Here is a 21013-nt window from a genome sequence, read left to right on the forward strand (position 1 = left end):
TGCTCTCCCCTCTGAAAGCTTTGGTTACCAGCAGCATTAACAGCTAAACGCGTAATTCTAGTGCACGTTTGCAGCTGACCACTATGCTCACATTGTTTTTTGCAATCTATTTAGCATGGAATCCTTTGCTTTCACATTTTTTTTTTTTTTAAAAAAACTCTGCCTTCTACATAATGGCAGATTTAACTGTTTTTGGTCTTGCTAAACGGAAGTATCCAATATTGGTTCCTGTGTCTGGTAATTTTTATCCCCGAGTGAAGCACTTCACTGGCACTGTAAAATGTGTATCTGAAGAAGTGTGCATGCACACGAAAGCTCATACCAAGAACTGACTTAGTTGGTCTTTAAGGTGCTACTGGAAGGAATTTGTTTTGTTTTGACTGTAAAATGAGAAATACAAAACAGATAAAATGATACTTTTTATTATATTCTCTTCGGTTGTTGAAGACACATGCATACCTTGCAGTTACTTAGAGCTCTTTATCAACAGGAAGTTGGTTCAATAAAAGATCAGATTAATTAAAAGTGTTCTCTTTTCTACTTGCAATTTATGCACATTTAACTTGTGCACGTTCAGCTTTGCACACTGAACAAAAAAAAATCAAAAAGAGGTGGAAAGAGACTTTAGCAGTCCCATCCACCACTGAATCCAATTGGAACCCAACGTGTTTTGACTATACACAATTTTGGCTTTAGGCGATATCCCCACAGCATAACCCCCCTGCAAGTTAAGAGTTGCTTGTATGAGAAATTGATTCAAAAAGTATATGGTCTCAAAACATGGATTCAGTAAGGGTAGATCATATAATTGGTGGCAATACCAACAAGGCCATAAATTCATTATTTTACTACATTTAAAGAGATATTTGACCACATGGAATAAGGAAAGCAAATCTTTAATTTTAGAAAATGAAGATGAATGTAAGACTTTACAAGCATAAGTACCTTCTGCTTTTCATCAGTTGCCTATATGGCCCCCATCTTCCATCGCTTATATTTTTTAAGCCAGGCAAAATGTTTGCCCTTCTGCCCTCTAATATTAAGCAGCTATCAGATCTTCTGAGTGCCATTTAGACTATTGTTTATTTTGGCTTATTAAAAGGTAAGAGATTATGTTGGAACATCAGTCATTTTAAAAGGTAATCAACAAAAAGGAAACATAGAAACTGAACTAGTCATGGAAATTGGCTTCATAGGCAGGTGATCAGCACTTAAGTAAACAGTGGCTCTTTGTCTTTGTTCCAAAGCTGTTGGAAAAGTTTTGTCTTTGCAACTGCAAAGAGTGGCTGACGTTGGGATGTCTTACAAAGCATCAGGCACTTATGTGGAAGGAAAAGAAAGTTTGGTGACAGAGGTCTGCTTAATTCTCAGATAAGCTGGTTAAAGCAGCAATGGTAGTTATCAAGAGTAGAACAATGTATGTAGCTGCTCACTACAGATTTTAATATCTGTATGGATTGTAATTGCTGGCAGACATGGAGTGATTTATGGGAAGGTATTCTGTTGACCATAAGGGACGCGAGTGGTGCTGTGGGTTAAACCACGGAGCCTAGGGCTTGCCGATCAAAAGGTCGGCGGTTCAAATCCCTGCGACGGGGTGAGCTCCCGTTGCTTGGTCCCAGCTCCTGCCAACCTAGCAGTTCGAAAGCACAAAGTGCAAGTAGATAAATAAGTACAGCTCCAGCGGGAAGGTAAACAGCGTTTCTGTGTGCTGCTCTGGTTTGCCAGAAGTGACTTAGTCGTGATGGCCACATGACCCGGAAGCTGTACGCCGGCTCCCTTGGCCAATAAAGTGAGATGAGTGCCACAACCCCAGAGTCATCCGCGACTGGACCTAATGGTCAGGGGTCCCTTTACCTTTACCTTTATTCTGTTGACCAGTCAGCCAATACAGCCAGGATTTGTGGTGCTATATGGTTACATGTGCAAAGCCACCCAGGGGCTTTCTGTTCTTAGCTTGGATTGCACAGCTTTGCAGTAGAAAGGCTAGACTTGATGACCTAAGCCCAAACTGACTGGCTATGTTGCAGTTTCTGTACTATTTCTTGGGACCAGCTTTTAAGAGAAGATGATATATGAAAGAAATTGAAAGATCTGGACTGACTTCCCACTTTCTGCAGAAATCTATATTAGCATGGGTGGCATTCTTTAACCATTTGCAGCCCTTCGTTTCAACTATCTGCAAAAAATCGAGGGAAAAATTCTGTAAAACTCTTGTGAAGCTTTGATTGTTCTGCATACAGGGGTTAGTGAGTGCTGAAAGTGTATATGATTGTTTTTAGTTTCTAATGGTTAGAACCATCATGTTAATAATTATTGCACATGCTGTGTAAATGCAAACACTGCTCCATGTTCCAAAGAGGTTGTAGCTCAGAGGGCTTATGTAAGTGAACAAGAGTGAACTTTTGCTAAGTAAGCATATGTTTCTTTTATTTAGTCATGGAAAATAAAAGATGACCCTGGACAGCTAAACTGCGAAGAGAGTTTGGGATTAAAACCTACTGTAAAAAAATGACAATTGCATATGTTAAGAAAGGGAAGCATAAGACCATTACATAATTTAATACATTTTGCATAAAACTGTCTCTAAATGGTACGAACAGATAATTTGCCATTGTAACTTGTCACCTTTTTAAAAAGAACAACAAAACAAACAAAGGCTTTAAAATCTATGCTGTTGTTATGGAGGGAAAGAAATTAGCATATTATATAGTTCATTGAAGCAGAAAAGTTTCCTGTTCCAGTGCCTGTTTTGCTAATGGCTTGATTTCTTGGTGGGCCAATTAACCATTTTTATGTTTATGGATGGATAAACCTGCTTAACTGCTTGCTTGGAGTGCATTAGTGGGGATATTTAGCTTATAGTGAGTAGTCTCAGCAAGGCACTTTGTTGCATGACACCCACTAACATATACACCTTTCTATAACTAAGTGAGGACATTATACAGTAGTAAGTCCAACCATCTTAAGCATAAAACACCCCCAGCTGATGCCTGCCTTAATTTCTGAGGTAGGAGACAGCATATCTTCTTTCTGTACCTCATGCCACAGGATAACTGCTCTTCAATTTGGCAAGCTGTTTCTAATATGTAAATTTATTCTACTTTACAGTAGGTTATTTCTTGTCCTGTCTTCTGGGCAGGATGAACAATTCCCTGTTTTTCATTTTTTGAGATACATCTGTAAAACTCTCATATTAGCTCCCCGCCGCCTTTTCTTGAGGCCGTGTATAATGATCTGTTTCAAACTTTCTTCATGCTGTGTGCTTTCTAACCTAAACTTACTGTTTTCTAAATTATTTCCAGCTTAATGTTTCATGGAACAGAAATGCCCAGAACTGAACATGGCACTGCATGTGAGGTCTTGCTAGTGCTCAGTGAAATGCTACTAGCTATGTTTTACCTCCTCAGTTGGAGGCAGTATACCCCTGAAGGCCAGTTGCTGGGAATCACAACTGGGGAATGCTGTCATGCTCAGGTCTTTCTTACAGGCTTTCCTTTAGCATCTGGTCGGTCACTGAAAACAGAATCCTGAACTAGACAGATGTTCCACTGCCTTGATCCAGCAGGCTGTTCTTATGTACTTTTCCTGAGTCTTGCAAATGATAGTCCAGATTTCACATTCTCTGACCACTAGTACAAAGGCTGTTGTGCTAGCATAAGGGTGAGAATAATGGTTTGGCAAAATGAAATCCATCACAACTATTACACTAGCAGAAGTTGATGAAACTGGTTGTGCAACAGGAAGTATTTGTGCTATAGTCATCTGTTGTGCAACCAGTCACAAGAACCATGCTGGCTTCTTGCACCTTCCCATTTATTTATTTATTTATTTATTTTATTTGACTCCTTAGTCGCTTGTCACCTAGCAGGTGTCCAAGGGACAGAAGAACATAAACATAGGCACACTATAAAATAGAACCATTCTGCTAGTGCAACAGGGCTAAGGGACTTTCACTTAGCACCACATTGAACTTCGTTGATGGTTCTGCTGATCGCATAGCCAAAAATGGCATTTGTCTTTTGCATCCTAATTTTTGACTTATGGCTCAGTGGTTATTCTGGATAATCAGCTAACTGTTTAACCAGGAACTGAATTGTTGACAGTCAGCAATTGACCAATTAACAAAAGGTTCCATTTGAAACAAAGCTTGCTTGTTGTAAATTAACCTAGCGTGAATTTGGAGTGCAGTTTTAGGTGGGGCCTTTGATGCCAGTTCAGTTTGTGTGAACCAATGGGAAAAGGATGGTGTCCGATTCCTGAATGCTATTCAAAACTCATTATTGTCAATGGAAAATAAATGGCAAGTACAAATATATTATTTCTCCTCCCCAAGCTAAATGTGCGTTTGTGTGGGAAATTTTTTTTGGGTGCACTACATATGTCATGAGTTCAAGTTTCTGTGTCAACAGTATCTCTTTATGGAATTTTAGGGGGGGGGTGCTGAAAGTCATCTAGTCCAACCCCACAAAGAATGCAGGAATCTCAACCAAAGCATCCCGGACAGATGGCCAGCCAACCTCTGCTTTAAAACGTACAAGGAAAGAGAGTCTACCACTTTCTGAGAGAGTCCGTTCCACTGTCAAACAGCTCTTACTGCAAGCTGTTAAGTTGCATGACTTAATTGGTTGCATTAAGTCAATAACATCAAAAACAATTACTCTATAATCAGTTGCATTTCAACCAGCCTGAAGGAAACAATAAAATGTTTGCAGCTTTGCAAAATCACCCATCATCATTAATTTTGCAAATTGTTGCTTGCTGATCACTTGAACATAGGCACATAAAACAATTGAGTTGTTCGGAGATCCTTGATTTGTCTTTCCTGTAGAACTGTGTTGAGCGAAGTGGCTGTTCAGAGCCCCATCAGATGTGAAGAGGCCAGCAGTGCCCACTTCTCCTTGGGCTGTTGGGGGTGGAGGGAAGACTGCATCCTCTTGGCATCTGTCCCTTTCATTATTGCTCCTTCCCTTTCTCATTGTGTTTCCTGGCTTTGCTGCATATATGTGCTGCCAAATTTATGCTAACTGAGCATCAGCCAAAGGAATTAAAGGGGATTGTTAACTTACAATCACTCATTTGCCGTCATGTTGAGTAGGGCTGATGCATTTTGTGGTATTTTATTTGTAAAGAGAGAGTTCTCTTAAAAGTGTGTGTGTGTGTGTGTGTGTGTGTGTGTGTGTGTGTGTTGTACATGTCTGTCCTCTTTGCCTGAATGTTTGGTTTGGGTTTAAGGCAAGTTGGAAGTTTCGGTAGCAGGAAAAAGGAAATAATTTGCCTATGTATAACTTAGGTCAGCATTCATAACTGTTTTATTTTGATTCAATACTTAGATCATAAAGGCAGAAGTAGGTTGAAACATAGCCCAAGGCACATCTTACACTTTTACCCTCCTCTTAAACACAGAATCCTCTGTTGAGTTAGTATTTTGTTCTGTTGAGCTGAGTTTGCTGCATATGTCCTTGACAGAGGTTAGAGATCATCAGAAGCCTGGTACTGATATAAAGTGTTCTGAACTCAGCAAGTATTAAAATCATTTATTTTGACTTCCAGATGAGTGGCATCACTCCATAGTTCATCCACCAAAATGACCAGCAACCTCTGTGTTAGAACAAAACAGGACTGAAATAGACCTAGATAGTCTCATCTAGGAAACTGATTGCACAACAACCTACCACTCAAGCACTTGGGGTAGGAAGGGAATATTTGCAACTAGGTCTAGAGGGGAATTTTTCAGGATGAGTTGCAAAACTTCTTCATTTAGGGTGGTTGGAGAAGCCCTTCTTTGAAGGAAGTGTTGGTCCAATCTCTTCCAGGCTTGATATTATGAGCCAAGAAAAGCAAAGGGTTAAGTATATAGGTTGTATGTCCAAGGACTCTGTCCAGCAGCTGAAATTCATCCAATGAAACAAGCTTACGTGTGCTCTGGTTACCTTCCCTGGTGACCAAGTCAAGGCAAATATGAGTGGTTTCTATTCTCAAAGTGGTGGTGGTGGTGGTGGTGGTGATGATGATGATAATTTATATACCTCCCTTTATCAAAAGACCCCAGGATGGTGCACAATACCAGAAATGCACTACAAGACACCAACGATAAAAACATAATAAAAACATAGTAAAAAGCATACAGACAGCCTAATCGTAAAACAAACATATTAATAACACTCCTCTTTCCCTACACTTTTACAGGCCATAGATCGTTTAATAGCCATAGGCCTGGGTAAAGAGAAATGCTTTTTCCTGGTGTCTAAAGACATATAATGATTGCATCAGGGGAGTCTTTCTGGGAAGAGCATTCCACAATCGGAGCCATCACAGAAAAGACCCATTCTCTTGTTGCTACCCTCCAAAATTGGAGGGGGGGGGAGCTAGAGAAGGGCCTCAGATGACAGGCACCACAATGTGTCAGAATAAGCCTCTTGAGGATTTATTCACTTATACCTGGCCAAGCTGGAGAAGGCCTTAGGGCACCAGAAGGACCTCCACTGGATGACACTGTGAGGATGCAGCAGTGTTGGAGAAATAATGTTTCTTCGCTATCACTGCCACTATTGAGTAAACCAAAGAAGGAGCTTTTACCTGAAATTGCACAGACTTGCGGGGAGTCTTCTGCCATGTTCATTCAAATCAGCTTCCAAGCTGCGTCATAGCCTTCAGTTTTTTAGTATATCAGGGAGCCAATCGGGTCCTGCTTAGTATATATAATCTGTAAGTGTGTAAAAACCAAAGGCATCTGGGAAAACTTTCTTGAATGTTTTTCTTACTTTAATGCTCCCCACGAAACAAATTTCTAGAAGCTTAGAATTTCTAGAAGCAGCACTTTTCATTCTTTTTGCTGACTTGACTATGGCTGTATCCATTCATTGGGCAGTATCCAACGAAATACTGTAGGACTTCTAGTGGCGCATTCTAAGTTCCCCCTTCCTCTCCTCTTCCCATGCACTCCCTAAACCTGTTCTAGATTTCCTCACACAATCCAGAACAGAGGAAGGGGAGGGCATAGGTGTATGTGTGTAGGGGGAGAGGGAAGTGCAGGAGATTCTCTTCTGTTAATTGAACTGTTTTGTTGGATACCGCCCATTGCTTTTATCACTCGTGTTTGGTGTCTCTCTCACTGTGTGTTTAAAACAGCAGTGTGACCTATACTTGACCAACCTAGACCAGGAATAACAGCTACACCAAAACCAAGAAAGAGTCTTATGGAACCCGATATACTAACAAATTTGTTTTGACATAAGTTTAATTAGATGCTTGATAATTCTTACACAACATAACATAGTGATTCTTTGTACATCTTTTCTTCATTTTAGGACAGGAAGCTGACCAAAGCTGAGCAGCAGAGGTTTAAAGAAGAAGCTGAGATGCTCAAGGGATTGCAACATCCTAACATTGTCCGATTTTATGATTCCTGGGAATCAACTGTTAAAGGAAAGAAGTGCATTGTATTGGTAACTGAGCTGATGACATCTGGAACACTGAAGACGTATGTTTTTTCTTTCACAAATTTGATATAGTGTTTTTTTTTTTAAAAAAATGTATATTCACACCTGCTAGGACTGTTTTCACCCACTCCCCAATTTTGTGGTTGGCATTGTAGGCCAGCCACATCAAAGTTTAGGCACTTGGCACCAGAGCTGCATTGTGTCATATATGGGATATATGTAAATATCTTGCTACCCATCTGTGGCATGGTGGTTTGCTGATTAATCTGTATGGTTGAAATCTCCTTCATATCAGTACAGTGCACTAAACAGTTTTGAATTTGAATATGAGGCATTCAGATTCACAGACTTGTAAAGTCACAAGACTCATTGGTTGTCCTTGGGTAAACCCTTATATGATAGGTGGAATAAAGGAAACAAAAACTGAATACAAATAAGCCTTTTAAAGTTCTATAGAAATTATAACCAGTGTAGTTAGCATTGATGGTTAAGTTTTCTTTGGGGTGGGATGGGGGTAGAAATAGGAGAGTGTACTGAGAAGTCTCTTGAGCAGCGAAGATCAACTAAATTGCAAAATTGCTGCAGTTAACTGATTTTTAGGGATTACTGTTTTCAAGCTGACAGATCATATACGTTATGTGAGTTGGTTATAATCAGGAAAGAAAGAAAATGTGCTGGGAGTTTTGTACTGGGGCTGAGAAAGCATTGCTGACTATGTAGAAATTCTGTATAAAAGAATATTATGGAATACACAGCGTAACAAGAAAGATGGAATGTATGACTGAGGGACGGAAGCCTATTCTGTAATTTTGGTCTAGTCCTTCTCTAATTTCTACCACTACTTTCCCACCCCCAGGTGTAGAAAACTGTTCAGCAAAAATTAAGGCTGTTAAGATAAATTAAAAATGTCAAATAACTTCATTTTTACATTGATGCTACTACTTGAATTTATAAGACCCCCCCCCAAAAAAGAGAACTTGTGAGTTTACCTGTGTGAAATTTCAAATTTATGGTGGGTCTCCCTTGTGAAAAGAGCCTATAGCTCATCAATAAGTTACTGTATGAGATGTATAAATCAATGGGCCTTCTGTCAAGCTCCAAGAGAGCTGAATGGCTCAGGATGTAACAATCAATGGCACAATTTGTAATAGAAGCAAAAACCAAGAATGCTGCTGATAGCTAGAGAACAAACGAAATTAAATCATGCTTAATAGATATCAAAGGCATGGGAGACCTTTTCACTTGGAACTGAAAATGTCATAAAGTGGGTGCTTGTCAACTACGTATAGCTGGGCAGGGAATTCCAAAGTCTAGGTGCCACAGCAGAAAAGGTCCTGACTCGAGTAGCCACCCACCTTCCTTCTGAGCTGGGGTAGGAGTGAGGGGAGGGCCCTGGAAGCAGGGCCTGCAGATGATGGTAATGCAGTGGTGGATTTACATGTGAGGGAGCAGATAGTCCACCAAAAACTCCAGTTTTTTGTTTGTAAGCACAGATTTCTGCATGTAAGCACTGTATTAATACAATAACATCTGCATGTCCAAATTAATAATTGGGCAGTCAAATGATGGATCACTTGAGATTTCCACAAGACAGCGGTGCCATAGGTCAGTGTCTGGTTGTTGGTGGTTCATGCCCATTCAGGGACAGCTGTTGACAGGATTCCTACATTACAGGAGGTTGGATTATATGACCCTCGGGGTCCCTTCGGACTCTACAATTCTATGATTCTAAGGCCCACATATAGCACATTAGATGTGATTGTTATAAACAGTTGAGACAGATTTCCTTGTAGTATGCTGACTCCCTCTTTATCTTTTGGTATTCTAACCCAGTGATTATTTTTCATTTATGGAACCCCTGCTCATGTTGTGATATCCTGCAGAACCCAAACATCGCAAAAACTTATTAATATTATTGGAATATTACTCAGAATCACTGAAGTGTCAGTGTAAAATTCCACAGAAACTTGATTGAAAGCACTATGCAAGTGGATTAACTTGATGGTGTGGTTAACATCTGCGGTGTGGTGTTCTGTCTCATAGGTACTTAAAGCGTTTCAAAGTCATGAAGCCAAAGGTGTTAAGGAGCTGGTGCCGACAGATCTTGAAAGGGCTGCATTTTCTGCACACAAGGACCCCTCCTATCATCCACCGTGATTTGAAATGTGACAACATCTTCATCACGGGGCCCACTGGTTCAGTGAAGATTGGCGATCTGGGACTGGCCACCTTAATGCGCACATCGTTCGCTAAGAGTGTCATTGGTGAATATAGTGTGTTTGTGTACTCCACTGGAGAGCCACTTGTGGTGTCTCTCTCTTTGTCCGCAGTAGAGACTGGAATCTGCAATTGTATCCAAGCAGTGCTACTGCTATAGTGCATAAAGAGTTCAAGACCAGGCTTCCTAAAGTCTGCCTCTTGACTGGTTCCAGTGTAATGCTTCTGATCCACTGGAAGATTTTGACCATAAATGAAAAACATTTCTAACACACTCCAGTGTAATGTTTTTAGGTCCTAAATTCAGTACCTGAATTCTGCTGCCTCATAACTGAAATCTAGTGATTGAAGGGTGGACCCTAATACATGAGCCGCCATATTATGGTTACTCATCTGCATGAATTCATTCATGGGCCATTTGCTAGGTTGAAGCCCCTTGGCTTGTTCACACAAATCAAAGGCAGCTAACCAAAGTTTGAATACATGTGAAACATAAATCCAAACAAATAACAAGACTAAGCACACTAATAACAGAGTCCTTAACCATGATTCAATTGGCGTAGTCCCCAAAGGTCCGTACTGTGAAACATAGGAAGGAACATAGGAAGCTGCCTTATACTGAGTCAGACCATTGTTCCATCTTGCTCAGTGTTGTCTACACTGACTGGCAGTTGCTTTCCTGCATTTCAGAAAGAAATCTTTCCCAGTCATTCCTGGAGATACTAGGGATTGAAGCTAGGTTTGAACCAGTCAACCAGATGCTCTACCATTGAGCTTTGATCTTTCACCATAGATGGAGCCATCAGGGCCTTGCTATGTAGGGCATTCCAAAGTAAGGATGCCATGACTGAAAGAGTTCTGTTTCTGATACTTGCTCGTCAAATGCCTAATTCAAATGCTAGAGGTTCTGATAGAATAGAAGTATGATTGTTTCTTTTTATTTTCTTCTCCTTGGGGTTTTTCAGGAAGTCAGAATATGCAGAATTAGGGTGGACAGGTGGGATCTGCAGCAAATTTTTCTAGGCAGTCATATTGTCTTTTGGGATGTTCTATGCCATGTTTCTCCTGCAATTTTTTGGTCCCTCCTTCTAATGGTCAGTTAGCATTCTGTGTCAACTGAGTACAGTGTACTTGGTTGTTACTGAATTAATTTTACCTCCTCATATATTTTTGTTACAGTGGTGCCTCGCAAGACGAAAAGAATCCGTTCTGCGAGTCTCTTCTAGCGGTTTTTTCGTCTTGCGAAGCAAGCCCATTGACGGCTTAGTGGATTAGCGCTATTAGCACTATTAGCGGCTTTCAGCGGCTTTTAGTGGCTTATCTGCTTAGCAGATAAACGGCTTAGCAGCTTAGAAAAAGGGGGAGGGGGAGGGGAAAAAACCCGCAGGAACTCGCAAGACATTTTTGTTTTGCGAAGCAAGCCCATAGGAAATTCGTTTTGCGAAGCACCTCCAAAACGGAAAACCCTTTCGTCTAGCGGGTTTTCCGTCTTGCGAGGCATTCGTCTTGCGGGGCACCACTGTATTAGGTTTTTTATTGTTTTCCAAACTTGCTGTTTCCCCACAGCTAGTATCTTCCTCTTTTGTGTGAAATGCAGCAGTTTGGCTATCTAAGGATCCACATTCAGAGATTACGTTCGCTATTTTGTATTGTTACAAAAGTTGGGTGCCTCTCCCTCTCTCTGCTGAGCAGTAGCAAGAGTCCATAGGATTCCAGGCACTCACCTAGGGTCTGTGTTCCTTTGGAGAATTGAGACACGGCGGGGACTGTCATAGCTTTAAGACATATCCACCTATTTACAGCTTCAGTCTGCATGGAGGGAGTCCAGATCTTACACCATGGTCATTTCAGGAGGGGCTTGTCCCCCACAGCAGTGCAGCCATGGAATCTAAGGCATCTCTCCCAGCCAGCCTTCAGCCAGCCTGCCCAAGATGGATCCCCATCTTTCTTCCTCCTTCTTCCCGGAACAGCTTGCTAAAGACTCCCTTTTCCTGTCACTTCAAACACACACCCCATCACCTTGGCAACATCTATCTCCCCAGGCCAATGGACCCCTCTCAGATAGCCCATCAACCCATTTTGCTATGTTAACAGATTAGCTCTTTGCCAGGCTTGCCAGGCTGGTTTGCATAAGCCAGTCCAGGGATTCCTTGTCTGGCACAGTTCTGCAGCTTGTACTTTCATACATATCCCCGTTAATCAAAATCCTACCATTTATTAATTTCTAGGGTTTAGGGGGGTCCCCCCACCAAATCTATAACGGTATATAGGAGGCTACTGCATGGAAAGCAGCAGCACTTGCAAAATGCTTGTTGGTGGACTGCAGCAGTCCAAAATGTGGAAAAACGTTGGCTTCTTTTTACTTTTTCTCCAGGAACTCCTGAATTTATGGCTCCTGAGATGTATGAAGAACATTATGATGAGTCTGTTGATGTCTATGCTTTTGGAATGTGTATGCTGGAGATGGCGACCTCTGAATACCCATATTCTGAATGCCAAAACGCAGCTCAAATCTACCGAAAAGTCACCAGTGTAGGTGTAAATGTAACTTCTTTGTTAGGGTAAACTTGTATATTGGGAGCTTAAGGCAACTAAGCCAATTATTCAGAACTAATGCTAGTCCTGTTGCCCTGCAAAGCAGCTGCTAAACTTAGCCTGGACTTATCTAGACATTGCTGAGTTTTTTCTAGAGTGACTGATAGTTTCAGGTGTGTCATCTGCAGAAGAAGTTTAACTACTGTTTGGTGTTCAGATGGCACAATATGCAAGGGTAAGCTTGCTTATTTTAGGCCAAAAATTGAATGGATGGTTCCTTAACCAAACTTTGTCTATTTATTTATTTAATTTCTATACCACTCTTCACCTGAGGATCACAGGGCAGTTAACAATATTGAGCTGCATAAGTGTCAATCCCTGCATAATCTTTTCCTCCCAGCTTCATAGTCAGACTGGCAACTCAAATGATGTGTTCATTCAGACATCAAAAATAGCTTCCATGCATTTATTCTCTGGCTAATGTGTGTGGCTTGTTCTGTAGCTGTAATGAACTAGTTACACTGAAGGTCGGTGCATTGTGTGTGTGTGTGTGTGTGTGTGTGTGTGTGTGTCAGAAAACAGATCAGAGGAGAAGGATTTTGTGGAAGTATTTAATAGCAAAATCATAAGGATTCTGTCGGTCATTGCCAAAGGTGCTCCCTCAAGTTACCAGTAGTTGCAGTTTTCACACTTTACCATATTATGGTATTTTCCCACTTCGCAATAGAGGTTGGCCAGGACAAGGTCAAAACACAATGGTGGGACAGAAGGAAAACCCAAATGATACTCTCTTTCTACTAATTAACATGGATGCAATTTATTGAGAAGTTGTCTTGTGCAAACTGTATTGTCATGAACAGGAGCTACTGTGCTTTTGCACAGCTGTTTATTTCTACAGTGCTCTGCTCTTCCTGGCGAATTGTGCCCTGTGGGCCTGAGCTCTCATTTCCCCCTCTGCTGCCTGTAATGGCATCCAAAAACCAAACATTTGAAGCAGCTGCTTCACTTTGTCTCATGGTAGGGGAGCTGCTTCTGGGTATTGCCTAATGTAGTTTTTTTATATGTACATTCAGAGTACAATATTTTAGCATACTAGCCAGAGTACTCAGATAGTTTTGATGATATTTATGTTTCTCCATGATGAAACTGATACTTTCCTTGATTGTACATTACATTATAATTTCCAGGAGTTGAGGATACATCCTGGAAAGACACTTTAGAGGTATAGAAGACAAAGATTCTCAGCTTTGTGACAAAAACATTTTGCAGGACACTTGTGTGTTCTGTGTCCCCAAAGAAAGCAACATTGGGGTGTAGCTTATTCTTTATTAGGTTAAGTTTCATGCACAGGAGAGAAAAGTTCTTATTTCTGGCTGTGAATGGCCAGATAAGGGTAAGAAGAGATTAGTCAAATGAATTAGAATGATTTTTGACCCCTTTCACAATGCATATTACATAAAGCCTGGATATCCAGCTTGATTTTGTTTAGAAGCAAAAGCTGGGATTTTAAGAAAAGGAATAATGGCTGCAGTTTGCAAGTCATTTGGGTGGTATTCACTGTGACTTATTTCCAAGTGAAAGGGTTTATATGGTTAAGATCTACTGTACTAACTTAGGTTGCTTGGAAGAGCAGTTGGGGATTTTCCATAATTCTGTGTAGCGGCAATGGAGAGAACTCCTGCTGGGTATTATCTATTAACATCACTTCTATTCATCACTTCTCTCCTAGGGTATTAAACCTGCCAGTTTTAACAAGGTTATTGATCCAGAAGTGAAAGAGATCATTGAAGGTTGCATTCGACAAAACAAATCTGAAAGGTGAGCAGGTCTATTTTATTGTGCTCTTCCTCACTCCAAGTTGTGCACCCTAAATTTAAGGGGTGGTCATTGTGAGTTTAACTAGGGAGTTGTTGGTACAGTGGTGCCCCGCAAGACGAACGCCTCGCAAGACGGAAAACCCGCTAGACGAAACGGTTTTCCATTTTGGAGGCGCTTCGCAAAACGAATTTCCCTATGGGCTTGCTTCGCAAGACGAAAATGTCATGCGAGTTCCTGCGGGTTTTTTCCCCTCCCCCCCCCCTTTTCCTAAGCCCTAAGCCGCTTATCAGCTGTTCCGCTAAAAGCCGCTAAACCGCTAATAGCGCTAATCCGCTAAGCTGTCAATGGGCTTGCTTCGCAAGACGAAAAAACCGCTAGAGGAAGAGCCTCACGGAACGGATTAATTTCGTCTTGCGAGGCACTACTGTATAGGCAACAAAAAACCTGATTAAGCAAAGCATTCCAGCTTTGCATAGTGCTTTTAAGCACCTGCATAATGCCTTTCGAAGAAAACTGGGAAGCTTTTACTGTTTCACTTTCTCTCCCCTCCCTGCAACAGCATGGTCTTGAGTGAAGGGAAATTAAGGTGTCTGCTTGATTTCCCCTGAAATACTGCTAAGTGCTTAAACTGTAAAACAGTGCCCATGTGGTGCGTATAGCAAGATGTTGATGCAGTTCTGTCTCAGAGAAGCTTGTATCTGTCTTTAATTGGATCTTTAAAACTTTTTGTTTAGTATTTTTTTGATGTGTCATAAATGCTGGCTGTCCAATTTTGTTGTTTTTAAATGCGGTTTGTCAGTTTTTAAGCAATTGTTCTTGTTTTTAAATTTTGTTTGTTTTTTGTGTGCTGAATAGGTGAGTTATAAACTTATTGGATAAATAAATGTAACACCTATCACAGAAGTCCCTCAGGGAACTTTAATATGGGATGAAAGCAACCCACCAGTTGTCAGTTATACCACTGGTGTGGGTAGGGCCAGATTTAGGTTTGATGAGGCCCTAAGCTACTGATGGGGCCCTTTATATGTCCAGCTGTCCTTTGTCAACAACAAATTGTCACTGTTTTTTGTGTTGAATATATGCTATATGGTAATTTATGGACCTAACAGGTCCATACACAACACAAAACACTGTTGCTGTATGTAAGTTGTTCTTTTGTTTTTTGTTTGTTTTGGAAATGTACATCCCGTTCTCCCCCCCCCCCCTTTAAATTTCCCAAGGGAGTGGGACCCTAAGCTATACCATGTTTAGCTTATATGTAAATCCAGCACTGGGTGTGGGTATCATAAGACACTCTGTGATTGCCCATTATTTTGTTGCCAGGTTATCCATCAAAGACCTTTTGAATCATGCCTTCTTTGCTGAGGACACTGGACTTAGAGTGGAACTGGCAGAGGATGATGACGGACTGAATTCTTCCCTGGCTTTGAGACTTTGGGTAGAGGATCCCAAGAAGCTGAAAGGCAAGCACAAAGATAATGAAGCCCTTGAATTCAGCTTCAACTTGGAAACAGATGTCCCAGAGGAGGTGGCTTGTGAAATGGTATGTATTACAATTGCTTCCCTTACCTTTTTTCTTTCTGAGTTGACAGCATCTCCAGCCGCTTCTTATTTGCTAAATTCCGAACATGGGGTTTACTGAACCATTTTTTTTATTCCCACTTTTACACTTTCCTTTAGAGAGTGTTGCATTTTTATTCTTTATTTCTTTGCTACGCTTTTATGTTGCCCAGTCACTGATGCTTTCTGGGCAGTTTATAAGAAGGTTAAAACCATAAAACAAGACTATTGCCATGGACAGCATAGGACCAAACGTTTTCCGTAGGGGTAAATCTTGACTTCTTTGTTGCACACGGTTCAAAGATTTGGTTTATAAGGAGAAATATTTTTGCAACCCAGTCCTACAGAGGATGACACAGAAGCAAATGTTTAGGAACGTCTCCCTGAGAACTAGGCTAGGCTAGAACTTTCTCCATGGAGCCAAGCTACAAGTTAAGTGGGAGTTCTGTGCCTGGAACTCCCCACCATTTCTTAAAAAGAAACCGCACAGGAGCAAAGGGGTATAACATCCCATCTCCATTCCATGGCCTTGATCCAAAACTCTCTCTCCACCCATCTACCCAGCTGCTTTTCAAGAAACAAAAAAAGTCTGTGGGGGGAAAGTGGGGTTCCAGTCACAGAACTCCCACTTAACTTCAGCATAATAGTGCACTCCACCCTGCTCAGAGCTGCAAGTTTAGTTTTCTGTGTGCAGGGAGACATTTGGACAGGTAGTAGTGCATTTTACGTACAAGTCATAAGGTCACCTAAGGACTGGTCAGCTTCTTGCCAATGGGTGAGCATGATTTCTGAAGCTGTGGTTTTATACTCATTTACAGTATGTGAATCGTAAGCCAGCCAAGAGCTGATGAAGTTTTTGCATTAGTGTAAACAAGTCTCTTTCTCCCTCCTTTCCTCTTACGGTTTTGTTTCATTTATTCTCCTTTGCCCAAGTTATCTGTTTAGACTGCAGATTCTTCATTCTGCCTCACTGTTGCCTTGGTTTTGTTTTCACAAAACAATTGGCTACACAGCAACCAGACAAGTAACAGCTGATGGCTAATGATACTGCAAGGAGTCATAGCAGTGCATCTGCTCATATGTATATGCGCACAATTGACTCCTGCTTAAGCATCACCCTCCAGCCAGCTATGAAGTCTCCTAAATTGTTGCTTCAGGATGCTTTGTTCTGTGTCTTATGAATGGCTCTGTGATGTTGTGCTCTAAAGCTGTTGTTTGGGTCTATTTTCCCTTTATTTTTCAACTAGGTTTGGATGTGACTTTGCTAATAGTTGGTAGCTAAGAACCTCTTCTTTGATGGTTCCATTTTAATGCAACACCTGTGCTTGAATTCCTTGTCTTTTAAACTGGATCACTACTTGAAAATATAACTGTACGTCCCATCAGTAGAAATCTGTCATGGATAATTCAAGGATTTAGCAAGAGCCACTTGTTACGTGACTGTTTTCATAATAATTCCTTTTCTGGAGTAGGATGGACAGTATTGTGGTTATATTTATCTTGTTCTAATTAACTTGTTCTAATCAAGTAACATAAATATCAGAGGTGGGGAATATCTGGCCCATGAGCCAAATGTGGCCCACTAGGCCTCTCTCTCCATCCCTTGAGATTCCCCTAAGCCGTGCCCCTCACTGGCACGGCCTTGGACCTTACTTGAGTGTTCTTGCTTGCTTGGAATGTGTCCTTGAGCTGCAATGATGTCTCTTGTTTTCTGGAGAGGTGTGGCTTTTACATGCCTAGAACATAGTGTACTATCCAAAGGTAAGAGACAGATTTGTTGCTCTGTCCACTTTTGCTTCTGTCTCTACCCATTTTCATCACAGTACATTAATGTTGAAGACAGTCACATAAGTACTAATTAGTATTGATCCAGCCAATGTACTTGACCTTAACCCATAGCCAAAGTGTAGCAGCACTTGAATTTGTGGGTCTGTATCTTGCTTGCTGGACGCGGTGGCACTGTGGGTAAAACCTCAGCGCCTAGGACTTGCCGATCATATGGTCAGTGGTTTGAATCCCCGCGGCGGGGTGAGCTCCCGTCGTTCGGTCCCAGCTCCTGCCCACCTAGCAGTTTGAAAGCACTCTTAAGTGCAAGTAGATAAATAGGTACCACTTTATAGCGGGAAGGTAAACGGCGTTTCTGTGTGCTGCGCTGGTGCAGGCTCACCAGAGCAGCTTCGTCACGCTGGCCACATGACCCGGAAGTGTCTCCGGACAGCACTGGCCCCCGGCCTCTTAAGCGAGATGAGCGCGCAACCCCAGAGTCGGTCACGACTGGCCCGTACGGGCAGGGGTACCTTTACCTTTTTATCTTGCTTGCTGTATTGTTTGGCGCTCCATACAATAGGTGCAAGATTGATCTAGTATGTGGTCAATGCAAGTTCTGTTGTAATGGAACCCTGAGTTAATGTGGAATTACAGAAAAGCATTGCTAAACACCGATGGATACCAGTTCAGAGGAGCAGAGTTATACTTAATAGAACCGTTCTTTTTTGATGTCCAGGTGAAGTCAGGATTCTTCCACGAAAGTGATTCTAAAGCTGTGGCTAAGTCCATCCGGGATCGTGTCTCCCTAATCAAGAAGACAAGGGAGCGGAGGCAGGTGGGCTACCTGGAGGAGAGAAGAGACTCTCAAAGCAAGCTGCCAAGTGGGCTACCATTACTCCAGCCACAGGGCTCATCATTCACCGCTCCTTCCCAACAGAGCAGGACGGAGTGCGAGGAAACAGAGGTGGACCAACATGTCCGACAGCAAATCCTTCAACAAATGCAGCACAGCTCCTCCATTGCTGGTAATGAGCAACCAAAGGCAGCCTGTCCTCCCAAATGCTATCCTGAACTAAGGTTATAAAGAGTGAATCAGAGCATCATTTTGTTCATCCAGATGCATCTCCACAAGGCATTTATTGAACTCCTGGCACTTTTTCTGCTTTATTGGAGGTCAATTAGCATGTATACTGTGACATGTATCTGTGGCAGTTGCCCACAGTTTGAATTGTTGGCTAATATCATGTACATCGGTCTTTACCAATCTGATGCCCTCCAGATGCTTTGGACTAGAACTCCCATTAGATGTTTTGGGCTGAATCTCCCATCAGCCTCAGCCAGCACAGCCATGATGATCTGATGAGAGTTTTCTAATGGACAGCCCTTTTGCTCACAACCATTTGCCTACTCAAAATTGCTGCTCAGCCCAGCTTCTTTCTCCTTTACTGATACAAAGACTTGTACCATTTTTTTCCCCTCAGAAGGGAAAAGCAGCTTGGGGTAGCCAAGTTGTGTGGCCGTTTTGAGCCTTTTCCTCCTCTTCTATGCTGCAACTCTTCACACAACATAGAGCCACCTGCTTGCAGCCACTTTGCCCAATAAAAGAACATCTGAGGTCAGCAGCTACCCATGATGTTGCTCCCTGTTCAATTGATAGACGTGCCACACTGGAGTAGTGAAATTAGAACAGCAGGTTGAACGTACCTCCGTAGTACTGTTGGCCAGGCAGAGCCACAAATGAAGCAACCAATTAAAAAAGTGTAGAATATGAATACCATTTGCTGGGTATCCTAAGTGGGGAGAGTTCTCTTGAACTCAGGTCCTGCTTGCGGGCTTCCCATAGGCATCTGGTTGGCCACTGTGAGAAAAGGATTCTGGACAAGATGAGCCTTTGGCCTGATCCAGCAGGGTTTTTAAAAAACATTTTTTTCAAATGTAGTAGTTGTAGTAGTAGTAGTTGTTGTTGCTTACCCACCCTTCACCTTAAGGTCCCAGGCAGGTTACAACAATTAAAACGTAACATTAAAACAAGAGGGTCAAAACTAAGTACAATTCCAGTTACTGTACAATAAGACATTTGATTATTCCCAACCCAGAGTAATGTTCCATTACAAATCAGACCTTATTTGGTGTTCTGTTTCCTTGTCACCATTTGTTTGGCATAAACATGTGATAATATTGCTTGGTTCCTTCACAAACCGCTCCATAAGTGTTGAATATTTCTGATAAGGATGCTGGCTTAAAGGTCAGGAGTTTGTCCTTGCGAAAGAGCATATAGTTCCCAAAACAAGGCATGGTCATGGATTGGTGTCATTGGCAGAGCTGAGAAGAATTCAATGAAAAAGCCTTTGTTGCCTGATCAAAAGGCCCAGATTTCAGAATTTACATGGAATGCAAGTTTGCCATGTTTATGTCTGCATAGGATTATGTTCTGATAAGTAGCTTTATCCTCTTTTGTTTTCACAACCATCTTGTGAAGTAGGTTAGGTTATGGGAGCCTAAACCACTGAAGCTCATGGGCTTTGTAGGTCTGTGAACCCTAGTTTAAGCTCAGCACTCTATCCACTGCTCCAGACTGGCTCCTAGTAGAAGCAGGAGATAATATTCCAAAGAGGTTTGGGGCATATGTACCTGAAGCGTACAGTTCAGTGGCAGAGTACCTGGTTTGCATGCGTAATATTCCAGGTTCAAGCCATGACATCTCCACATAGACCTGAATTCTCATTTTTGTCTGAAACTCTGGAGAGTTTCTGCTAGCAAGTATAGACAACATAGACCAAACTGAATGCGGTGGACCAGTGTTCTTACTTGATTTAAAGCAGCTTCCTGTGTTCCATGTAGAAAACTTACTGATGCCAGCTTAAAAGCATAGGGTTGATTTTTATTTTTTTTAAAGATTGGATCACCCTTCCTTGCCCTCAACTAGAATGCAGGCTTGCATTTTCTTGTATTCTTTTCTCAAGTAAATATTTGATCCTTGTAGATGAGGCATTTGTAGACAGCTCCTGTTATGCCCCTTGAATTCAGTGTAGCACTATAGCAGTTGTTCCATCAGCTTTTCATCTTACCAGACAGAAAGATGTCTCCTCTCCTAGCCCCATACAGTGTTCCCAATTTTGGGAGGTGGGGTGTGGAGGGAGGAGAAGGGTGGGAAAGCTTCTTTGTACTAGTGGACATCCTTTTGTGGGATTCCACCAATGGGGCCTGTTCATTAAGTCCAAGTGGTTTGTCTGCATGAGGCAGTGATAGGGAGAAGGATGGGAATTGTTATGGATTCCTCTGAAACAGCTTATCTTTTGTCCTTTCCCTCCTCTTACACTGACGCAGCTGACAGTTTATCTGAGAGAGGAGCAGGTTCAGTTATACTTTCGGATGCCTCCAGCCAACATAGCCTGGCTTTCTCCTCGGAACAGATTATGGGCCCCCAGCAGGCCCCCAATCTCTCACAAGCTGAAAACAGTGTTCAAGGACACATCTACGCTTCCCAGCAGCTGGTGGGACATTACCAGTCGATGGCAGGGGTAAGTGACCTATCATTTTCTTAAATATGGTAAGAGAACTGCTTGTATCGAGTTTCTGGAAATGTTGTCATGACTGTGCTAGTCTTAGAGAAGGAATAAAATAAGATAGCTAAGGCAGTATCTTTTATTCAGTCGGCCTCTGTTGATTCAGGA

At 41.8% G+C, this 21013-nt stretch overlaps 1 protein-coding gene across 43 annotated transcripts in view; it reads left to right on the forward strand.

Annotated features, from left to right (window-relative positions):
* Nucleotides 1-21013, forward strand: part of WNK3 (WNK lysine deficient protein kinase 3) — an 87356-nt gene that overhangs the window by 21308 nt on the left and 45035 nt on the right. For all 43 annotated transcript variants that reach the window (XM_081845899.1, XM_081845872.1, XM_081845883.1 and 40 more), the window contains 7 exons: nt 7311-7483; nt 9486-9706; nt 12034-12191; nt 13924-14012; nt 15336-15555; nt 18076-18364; nt 20667-20860. In XM_081845899.1, coding sequence (XP_081702025.1) covers nt 7311-7483; nt 9486-9706; nt 12034-12191; nt 13924-14012; nt 15336-15555; nt 18076-18364; nt 20667-20860 — 1344 coding nt within the window. The remainder of the gene's footprint in view (nt 1-7310; nt 7484-9485; nt 9707-12033; nt 12192-13923; nt 14013-15335; nt 15556-18075; nt 18365-20666; nt 20861-21013) is intronic.

This window comes from Podarcis erhardii (genome assembly GCF_964252035.2).
Source record: "Podarcis erhardii genome assembly, chromosome: 17".
NCBI classification, from domain to species: Eukaryota; Metazoa; Chordata; class Lepidosauria; order Squamata; family Lacertidae; genus Podarcis; species Podarcis erhardii.